Genomic DNA, 11,476 nt, shown 5'->3' with positions numbered 1-11,476 from the left:
CAGAGAAGTGAGCCATCTCTGAACCAACCATCAGCAACTACAAGGAATCATACAACATCTCCAGTATAAGGGCTGTAGGACTTTTCATTGGAGCAAGAGGAACCATATCAAAATTCTTAGCTGAGTTTTTCAAACGTGTGGGCATTCCCAAGAATCTATACTGTGATTTGGCTGTCTTGGCCATTAAAGGCTCCGTCCAAATTTTTAGAAATCACCGTTATTGTACTGAATATGAAAAGGACTAACTACAGAAAAGCCCTCCATGGTTAAACATGCATTAGTAATTAAGTGTTATCATATACATTGTCAGATTTATGCAGCTTATCATTGTAGGAAGTACAAATTAATAAAATACTAGTTTTGGCCGTAGTCACCACAGTTGATGATATTGCAATATGACTCCATCATTGTTATCATAAGTGGAATATTTTCAGGATCATACAACACTACTGATGGATCAAACTCTAGGGAAGTTCCGTTATAATGGAGAAATAAGATAACCTACATTGGAAAACTTATGTTAATGGCCTGAGGAGTGAAGGAGTGAAAGGAAAATAAAATCACCTTTTTATAAAATGCAAAATTGCAAGATTTTAATTAAAACAAATAAACATTCCATTTATTTAAACGCTTTTATAATATTTCTACCTTAGAATCATATGCACCTTATAAAATATTTCTTAAAGGATAAAGGTATTATCCTCAACAATGCACCATTACATTCAGCCCAATATTAGTTTAGTCTCTGCCAATGTTATGGGTTTCTGTAGGGCGGTCAACACGATATACAGATTCAGCTAATGCAAAATATCCCAGATATTCAACCACATCAGGTTCTGTGTCAATATGATAATGACCACCTTCTCCATGATGGCTGAAGCTATGAAAATGTTGCACACGTAAGTCCAAACCCTGAGGAAAGAAAGAAATTAGTAGAGTTATTTTCATATAACTGATGTCTTATAATACACATGCAACAACTAGAATATAAATAACAATATTATTGGTTCTTTCATCCCACTAACTACTTTCAACGGTTTTGGAAACGCCAAGGTGCTGGAATTTTGTCTGGCAGGAGTTCTTTTACATGCCAGTAAATCTACTGACACAGGGCAGATATATATATATATATAGGCACCTTCAAATACCACCGGATTGAGCAAGGTTCAAACGTGCCAAGTTAGGGTCAGAAGGCCAACGTCTCAACCGTCTGAGTCACGCAGCCCAGCACACTAACAATAGTGATCGAGCCGTTTCAGGATATCTTATTTTAAGCTGTACCTCCCCGTACATTTCGAATGGCATACACGGAAGCTGCAGCAGAAACACCAAAAGAAAGCCTAGGAACAAGTGTGTATTATGATTGGAAAAAGTGAAAATCTTAGTGAAATTATGAAGTGAGAGCAGCTTGTAAATGTAAAACAAAGGCGTATCAGAAATGGCTTCAAACACTGATGCACACAGGAAATTGTACGTAGATGAAAGAAACAAAGCGAAACAATTAATTGTTGAATCCAAGAAGAGGCCGTGGGATGATTTTGTTAATAATCTGGAAAAGCTGTGTCAGGCAGCAGGAAACCTTTCTGGACAGTAATAAAGAATCTTAGAAAGTGAGGAAAAAGGAAATGAATAGAGATTTGGGTATATTAGGTTAACTCATAGGGTCGATTGCAGAAACGATGGCTACTTTTAAGCCTTAGACAATGTCTACCTAAACAATGTCTAAGTAGCGCACGGTCTTCTGTTGCATAAACAATGCTCAGCCAGTGTTAAACTAGACATTGTTTAAAGTTTCAATATTAGTTTGAAAATGGAGATAGAAGTATCTTTCATGCAACTCTTCGCTTGTCGCAACCAATGAAATTCGTCTGTGCGCGCGTCGAACGCTAGTCAACTGTTGTCTTCCTACACATTACTCAAATATGGCTACGCATGAGCACGACTTGCCCATAGATAAGAATATCACTTTTGGTGAAAATTAAATCTTATAATATAATACGAGAAAGTGTAGCTTTGATTAAAGTGTTGTTACGGTGAGTGTTTTCGACACGTAAATAGCTTTGGCAAAAGGAAGATGAAACAACAGTACTGTGTAACCGAATGAGTTGTTTGGACCATATAGATGTAGCTTGCATTCTGGAGATCAAAGGTTCTAAACGTATCATCGGCAGCCCTGAAGATTGTTTTCCGTAGTTTCCCTATTTTTTTAACCAGACAAATACTAGGGCTGTTATTATGGCCACGGCTCTTCCCCAGTCCTCTTTAAACAGTAATCACCACCACTTGCCTTTTCCTATCTCAAAGCTGCCAAAACCTTATCTGAATTAGTGCGATGATTATACAAATAACCACATACAATCTACTTTTAGTTGTCACTATTATGTGAGCTTACTTGGCAGTAAATATAAATGAATCCCCCCTCAGTTGATGTACGTGACAGCCCTCTGATGAATGGGACAAGTTATTCTGATAGTCAAAGTGACCTGTAATTCCATGGAAATTATCTCTCGTATAATAAAATATATCGGCTGCCAAGAATTGTAGCCAAGTTGACAGTTACCGGACTGCCCCTTTGTCAGTCTCATGAAACAAGTCTCTTGAAAAGCAAAATCTTATTTTAAGCTGTACCTCCCCATACATTTCGAATGAATTGCTGCGATTTCGCAGTGGACGACTCACAGAGAGGCCGCTGGACTAACCTTTCTTCCCGGAATCATCTCAACATGTTAACACATTTTCATGCTACATAACCTCTGATTGTGATTCACTCCTCACATTTGAGGTTAAACAGTGTCTAAGTGATAAATAATGTCTCTGCAATGTGGCAGCCATTCTTAGACACTGTTTAACCGTAGACATCGTCTAAACACCATTTCTGCAATCGGCCCATAATACCTACGGTATCACTCAACAGGTGAATGGAATATTTTGAAAATCTTCTCAACGTAAGAGGAATTGAACGAAAAAGGAACACAAAAGGAAATCTTTCTGGTGTTGTGAACAATCAAGGTCATGAGGGAGAGGACAATGATGTTGATGAAATGACTCCATTGTCATAAAGCAGCAGGAATAATAATGACATTAGACCTGAAATGGTGAAGTACAGTGGGAAGGCAAGAATGACATGGCAACTAGAGTATCAAACAAATGTAAGAAGCAAACATGGCTTATCTTTTGTAACTGTAAAACTCTAAGAAAACAATGTTGCACATACATCACATTAAGTTCTCTGTTCTCTGGTCTACCAAGACAGCTGCTGCCCAGCCAGACAATCCGGAGAACATAGTGTGACATTATACTTAGCTTTCTTCATTGGATTCACAATATTATTTCCAGAACATTTTTAGAACTGCATGAGCTATAAATATATTCGGTATGCCATACAGTGTTCTAGATGTTAGATTTCTGAAGAACAGAAAAATCCAAAAGTAAGCAAAAATCATTAGGTTTAAGGAAACTATTAATTTTTCCATACACCATTTCCAATAATAATAATAATAATAATAATAATAATAATAATAATGTTATTTGCTTTACGTCCCACTAACTACTTTTATGGTTTTCGGAGACATCAAGGTGCTGGAATTTAGCCCGCAGGAGTTATTTTATGCGCCAATAGATCTAGCGACACAAGGCTGACGTATTTGAGCACCTTCAAATACCACCAGACTAAGCCAGGATCGAACCTGCCAAGTTGAGATCAGAAGGCCAGCGCCTTAACCATCTGAGCCACTCAGCCCGGCATGCCATTTCCATTTCATTATGGAAATGATTTTCATAATCGAGTGAATTTCTGTGAGCGCGCATTAACAGAGAATGCATCGCAGTTCTACCCATTTACCGATGAAGCAGATTTCACAAATCCATGGATCAGTAAATTTACCAAACATGAATTAATGATCTGTGGAAAATCCTAGTTAGCTTCAACAGGTAGAGCGACAGCGACCTCGGAGTGTCAATGTATGGTGGGGAATAATGGGCAACCGGGTCATTGTACCTCACATCACTGAAGGCACCAGGACAGCTACAAAATAGATCAAATTTCTATAAAATGATCACTCAACTTTGTTAGAAAATGTCCCACTGGAAACTTGGATGAGAATGTTGCATCAGCAAGATGGATGTCCAGCGCACACTGCAAATAACACTAGGTATATGCCTTTTCACTAGAGTTTAATCCTGATGTAAACAAATAGGCGGAGCACGTTGCTTCTGCACGTGGACATACATGATGTTGATTGGAGGAACAACCGTCGCACTCACTCGACTGTATGCGAGCTCGAAGGAAAGTAGTATGTGGCATTAATTTTATTTTAGTTTATTACATTTAGAGACTTTGGTAGAGTACATAATCAAATGGTTGTCATATATATATGTTTTTATATATAAAATAGTGATTAAATATCGAGAAATTAAGCCACAAGGCGTGGTGTAATGCAGGAAGTCTTTTCGTGGTGAAGGAAATTCCCAAGCTGCACAGCATAGAGATAAGGTGTTGCATTTGCAGCAACAGTCAGCGTCAGTATTCATAGTGAGAGAAATGGAGCAAGAGGTAGGACTATCGCGTATAGTGAGGCACAAAAGAGTAAAACTGCTCAGAAGTGACCATAGACACCGAATGTGTTCAATAAACTAAGTGAACAGAATCCAGGTTTAGTCATTTATTCAGAAGTTCAGATCTTCGCACTGTTGTCATATGCGATGCGCAGAATGTACGTCCGAACCTGGGGTGGAGGTCGGTACTACACGCACAGCGAATCACAACTCTTTCTTTGGCGAAGGCATAGACATACCGTGCGTACATCAGGATTAAACTCTTGTGTAAAGACATATAGACCCTTGATGGAATGTTCGATGGATGTTTCATAGGGCATGGTGTGCGTGTAAATTGGCTAGCCCATTCTCATGATCTTATCCCTTTAGACTTCTTTTTGTGAGGAACATTAAAGGAGAAGTTCTATCATGATCTGCCTACAACTCCAGAGTACGTGAAACACCACATAGAGGCAGCCTGTGGTAGGATTGTATAAGACATGCTGCACCATGCTATCCATTCATTACGTGGTCAATTACAAGTGTGTGCGTAAAATAATGGGTAACACTCTGACAATGAATTGTGTGATTGAATGTGTACAATTTTCTGATAAAGGTATTTCATACAGTACTCTTACAAGAACAAAGATAATAAAATGTCAGGATGTGTATGTAATAGGCTGTTTATGTTTATTTCTTAACACACTATTCAATACTACTATTTACATTATCACTGTTCTTCCTTCATCCCATTTTCTCTGATACACATGACTGAACTGCTGAGGAGTGTAACTCAAGCATCAACTTCACATTACGGATTGAATGAATATATTGCATTGCAACGAACAACAGTATTAATACCTTGTTTCCTGCTTTTTTTTTTTTTGCCAGTTGCTTTTACGTCGCGCCGACACAGATATGTCTTATGGCGATGATGGGGCAGGAAAGGGCTAGGAGTGGGAAGGAAGCGACTGTGGCCTTAATTAAGGTACAGACCCAGCATTTGCCTGGTGTGAAAATGGGAAACCACAGAAAACTATCTTCAGGGCTGCCGACAATGGAATTCGAACCTACTATTTCCCAAATACTGGATACTGGCCGCACTTAAGCGACTGCAGCTATCCAGCTCGGTTTTCCTGTTTTCAATTATACTAAAGGTAATACAGGGTTTATATTATAAGATACGTGAGTTTGTGCTGAAAGTTATACAGTATTTCCATACATAATTGTATTCACTAATTTCATGAGCCCCTCTTCTAACGTTTGGCCTGGCTGGGAAAGTTGTGTTTAAAAATTCTTTGTTGTTTAAGAAATATTGCTGGTGGTAATATTACGTAACTTATCCTGTATAGTGGGCCGCTTAGTAGAATACAGTGAGGAGTTTTGGCTGTTGATCAAAATGAAGGTTCTGGTGTGCTTAAAAACAAAAATATGTGCAAATCTCCAGATAACAAAGGGTATCATTGAACTTTGAGACTGCCATATTTTGTGAGCTATAATGCAGAGCAGATATTTGGTCATAATAGTGGATGAGCTGTGTGATTCAGAACAAGAAATAAGATCTAAGATTGAATAGACCAGAAAACAATTCATAAGAATGAAGAAATCCTTCATTAGACCATACATCAGCTTATCTCTTAGGGTATGCAGGAGTAGATGCTAGAAACTTTCTGTGTTCCTCTACAGATGTGAAAGTTTGACCCTTTGATGCTAACATCAAAAAGAGAATTGCTTCTACTGATATTTATACTGCTGAATGTTGCATATTTCTAGGGTTCACAGAATTTCAAATGAGAAAGTTCTCAACCAGATGCATAAGCACAATGGATTACTGCTTACAATAAAAGAAAGGGAGATGCAATATTTAGGGTATATCATAATAGGCTAAAAATACAGTACCAGCTGTTGGGCCTAATCATCAAAAGCAATATTCAAGGGAAAGCTCTGTTGGGAGGCCTAAGAACTCGTGGCAGGGTGGCATATGAAAGTGGTTCAACTGCACTTCAAGAGATGTCTTCCTGTCTACTGCCTCAAGAACACCACTAGCTATGCACATAGCCAATCTATCTCAGGAGATGGCTTCATAAGAACAAGAATTTTACCAATATCAGCTTGAGTATAGTACTGTTCCTTAACTACAGTTAGGAAGGTGGTGCTGATTCACTGTACTGCAGCAATGTAGATTAATATCAATAATATAAACATAAATACAGAAAAGATAATGTCCGTCAGAAACACCACATAAGTTAACAGAACATTGCTGTTAACACTAATAATTCCTCAAAGTAGACAGAAAAGTGGGGCGGTAAAAATTGCCAGCTCATTCTCAGCTGTGATTCAAGTTTCGTATTTTTTGTTGTTGTACAGTACTGCATATGGAACATTTGGTAAACTTGTGAACTGTAATTCTGGCCTTCTAATTGGCCATAGTCATGGAAGTTAAAATGTATGCCTAATGTAGTTTATTATGCAAATGCTGCTTAATGAACATTCAATGACATCTATGTAGAAAACTATTGCAATAAAATAATCCAGTATGATAAAATATAAAATGTAAATACATATTTGAAAATAGGCTCAAAATTGAGAAAGATGTATATTAATTTGTCTTAAAAACATTAATCATCAAATTTGTGTGACATTAAGAAGTGCAAGGCTGCCATTGGAATTCACTAGTGTCATCATATCTCTGCCACTGAACTGAAAGTTTTAAAATTCCTATTTCATAAAATAAAAAAAATATATAAAAAAATGGAATAAGGAATCTTCCATACTTTTTTCACTGGAAAAGCCCCACATAAAATCCTAGCAGTACAAATCAACAGGTGCCTTTAAGACATTTAATTAATACAGCACTTCTCTGTTCACAAAGTCATCATGAGGTAAGTCACACTTTGATATGATTCGATATATTTTACATGCATTTTTTTCCGTAAGTATATTTCATGATCAAGTCCTAAGTAAATATAACTAGGAAGAACTATCTGCAGACACATCTAGCAGGATTGAATAACACCTTATCTTACTAAAACCGATCACGGGATGTACAAAATTATATTTAAACTTTACAGTAATTCACTCACAGGATCTGCTGAAACCAATGTTCCAACTGCAACAAGAGGAGCAGATTGGTTGTAAAAATGCAGCCATTTTTCAACATCATCATCAGACTTAAGAGGCACAGTAGAAAAGTCTGGCATTATATGCTGCTTTGCTTTTCCTTCCTTCAGGAGGAATGTTCCTCCCAAACCTAAAATGGGAAGGCAAACTTTAAGTAAAAGAAAGGAACAAACTAATGAATTAACAATATATGGTAATTGTTTATATTATAATGTGGATGAAGACAAATATAAACCAGATATACTCATGCAGACAAATGATTTTGATAAAAAGCAATATGAGGATATAATGTTCAACAGAGTTAGCAAATTTATTTTGAATTGAAGCCATCAATATTAATTTCTGCTTCTCCATCACTGATGCATAGCTCCTGATGTTCAATGTGTCAGATTTACACTGGATGTATTTGTGCTTTCAAAATGTTCCTATATGAGAAACTACCGTATAGGGCAGGGATGGCGAACCTATGACACGCGAACATGATTTAGGTGGCACAGCATATGCACATATTAACATTTTTATATACGTCTTGTACTATAGACTACACATATCTCCTGCATCGTACAGTCATAGTGTTTCAGGTTTAAGAAATAAATAAAGAAAATCTGAATTCTAGTTCCATTCAGAAGTGCATTATGGCATTATGCGCTTGCCCATGAACCCTTCGAACTAAGAATTATGGGTTCACCCACATCAGTCAATTAGTGAACTTTGGCTTGTGTGTGCTTCCAGCAGCGGTAATTATTCTTAGTGAGTAACTGTTTATTGTTTTGAATTTTGAAAGACAAATAGTTGCCAAGAGATTATCCCAATTTTGAGATTTGGAAAAACTATCGCACTTTATTTCAAAACCTCATATTGGACAAATGAGTGATATTAAGGTCTTTTTTTCTGTGCGTGGTTAGAAATTGACAGTTTACAACTGGAGTTGACTGAATTTAAAGAAAGCAGTATATGGGTGAACAAATTCTTACATTGGTTAAAATCGAGTATGCTGTTGATAGTGAATACTCTCTCCAGAAACCAGAGAACTTAATACTTGAACAGTGGAACAGCCTGCAACAAATATTTTCGGCCATGAAGAAACTTACTACAGTGCTACTTACTTTGTTTGGGTCATCTTACGCTTGCAAGCAGATCTTTTCTACAATGAACGTTGTGAAGTTAATAGTTAGAAAATGTCTTGGTTCAGACCTAAGTGCTTCTTGTGTGTTTCTGAAGACAAGAAGTTACGAACCTAATATAAATGACATGGCTACTAAGATTCAGCAACAAGTTTCACATTAAAGTTGAGAACGATATTCCACTTAAAGTCCTTTTGAAATATTAATATTTTTTATTTCTATATCTATTAATACTTAATGACGAAGGGTATTACAATGGACGCTTTTTTTACAAATAATTTTGGGTATTCTTAAAACTTACGTATTTAAAAATATTTTTACGGTTTAGCAAAATACGACCACGGAACTTGCAATCAAATGTATTATTTTACTTTATATATGTAATGGCGTATTATAAAGCATAATTTGGAATTAAGGATAGAAGTCGGGGATGGGGAGGTGGGGAATGGGAGTTTGCAGCCATTCCAAAGAAAATAAGTGGCAAAGTAGACAATTGAGAATAATAAACCATACTTAAAAATGGCACACTAGTTGAAAAAGGTTTGCCATCCCTGGTATAGGGCAAGTCTAATGCACTCAGGGAAGTTTTAATCCAACAAGTCCAAACTACAGGGTGTTCAAAACCTAGAGCCATACATGCTTCACTGGGCCCAACGTCCATCGCCTGGTGGACAACATCAAGCAAGGCTGGGCCTGGCATCTAGTGGTTGATCGACAAGATGGGCGATCTCAAGTCCAAGCTGTACCACATCACCTGTTAGTTACAGTTGAGTGGGGTTATTTTATTTTTATTTTTATTTTTGAATGCTATTTGGTCAGGGCGTCGACCCATATGGAGCTTTTGCCCCTACTGGCACCATATTGGATGAACCTGCGTATAATTGGAATGGCGGTAGTGTGGAATGTTGTGTGTGAGGAAAAGAAGATTAAGGACGTCAAAAATATCCAGTCCCCAGGCCAGGAATATTAATCATTACAATTAAAAACCCCTGACCTGGCCGGGAATCGAGCCTGGGGCCGCCGGGTGACAGGTGGACGCGCTGCACCCTACACCGCAGGGCCGGACTGAGTAGGGTTATATGAACGTATCAGATGTATGATAAGAGTGACACACTAGAGAACAGGGGATATTTCTCGCTGAGACGTATCTTTTGAAGAAGAAATCATACAAAAAATGTTTACATTAATTTTTCAATTGTTATTTGGAGGCCCCTTGGCCATCGATAAGTACTGTAATGCGGCTGTTTATGAAGTGAAGAAAAACAGGCTCTGTGTCCGATAGGAAAAAATCGTGTCCTAAATCAATTCTCACTGAAGAATAGCTTCAAAATATCGAAGTAATGATGGAACTGAGTCTATAAAAATCAATCCAGCAGCTCTCCCAAGAATGTGGCATGTCTACAGGTTCTGCCCATAAAGAATATAAAATGATTAAATTTCACCTGTACAAAATATCTGTGGTTCATGAATTAAATTTTACTACTGACTCGGATGCATGCTCTACATTTTATGGGTGGATTTTACAATCTGTACTTCTGTTAATGAGTGATGAAGCTTCGTTTCATCTAAGAGGTTATGTGAACGGTCAGAATAGTCGGTATTGCAACAGTGAAAATTCTAACAAAGTTCTGTTGCACGACAAAAAATTCGGGATATTGTGCACAATTACAGCAAAGCGGATAATCCATCATATATTCCTTTAAGACACAGTGAATTCGGAGCATTATGTGAATGACATTTTGGGACCATTCGCTCAAATGCTCACAAAAGAAAAACACAGTATGCTTACGTCCAACAGGACAGTGCAAGAGCCCACACATCGGCATATTCACTGCAAGCTGTTTGTGAGATCTTTGCAGACTTTGACCCCTCTTGTTCCCCCAACTTAATGGTTTGTGACTTTTATCTTTGGGATTACCTTAACAGAAAGTGTATAGGAACAACCTGCATACATCTTGGGTTCTCGAGGAAGAGATCACAAACGTTATACAGAGTATAACAGAAAATGAAATGCTACGTGTTTTCCAAAACATTCTGCACCGCTGCAACTTGTGCTTGTGAAAGCAGGTAAGAATAAACTTCCACTACAATAGTTCTTAGTCAGGTAGCTATTCCTACCAGCTCTCATTACATGCTATCCACCAAGTGGCGGAGGCCGGGCCCAGCAGAGCATGCGCGGTGCTAGGTTCTGAACGCTCAGTATATGAGCATGATGCAATGGTAAGTTATCCCCATTTGAACCATTTATGTGATTATCCATTCTGTACTAAATCAAAACTGGGTATATACTAGTCAGGTGGTGGTGGTTATTGTTATAAGGCATCAGTTCCCAACCTGCAGTATGTATACCCCTAGGGGTATGAAACTGACCACTCAAGAGGTATGCCAAAAATAAACAGTGATGATGGACACTATGTATTTTTTTCTCACAACTTTGCTGCTGGTAACCTGTTGTCTAATCGTCGAAAGCCACATGCCTGTCCTCACTCAGTGGCAGTTGTGGACGGGCAGGCACAGTCCTCCCTTTCACTCATCTTAGTTAAATCTAGCACCACACCACCCGACCATCACCTATTTTCCAGTAGGCAAGTCTCAGCGACTTCTGTTTTGCCTGCCAATTGCAAATCACTTTAGCTTTGTACTTTTCTTTACCTTGTTCTGTTTCTCTAGAACTTCCTCAAAACACCCACAGCCATTGT

The 11,476-nt window shown here is 37.9% G+C and overlaps 1 protein-coding gene across 3 annotated transcripts in view; it reads right to left on the bottom strand.

Annotated features, from left to right (window-relative positions):
• Window positions 1–565: 565 nt before the first annotated feature.
• Window positions 566–11,476, bottom strand: part of LOC136864588 (ester hydrolase C11orf54 homolog) — a 216,341-nt gene continuing 205,430 nt past the window's right edge. For all 3 annotated transcript variants that reach the window (XM_067141789.2, XM_067141790.1, XM_067141788.1), the window contains 2 exons: window positions 7,617–7,783; window positions 566–912 (listed from right to left, as the gene is read on the bottom strand). In XM_067141789.2, coding sequence (XP_066997890.1) covers window positions 739–912; window positions 7,617–7,783 — 341 coding nt within the window. In that variant the 3' untranslated portion in view covers window positions 566–738. The remainder of the gene's footprint in view (window positions 913–7,616; window positions 7,784–11,476) is intronic.

This window comes from Anabrus simplex, chromosome 2, assembly GCF_040414725.1.
Source record: "Anabrus simplex isolate iqAnaSimp1 chromosome 2, ASM4041472v1, whole genome shotgun sequence".
NCBI lineage: Eukaryota > Metazoa > Arthropoda > Insecta > Orthoptera > Tettigoniidae > Anabrus > Anabrus simplex.
Note: the sequence above shows the minus strand (reverse complement) of the source record. Positions and strands in the feature narration are given on the sequence as shown.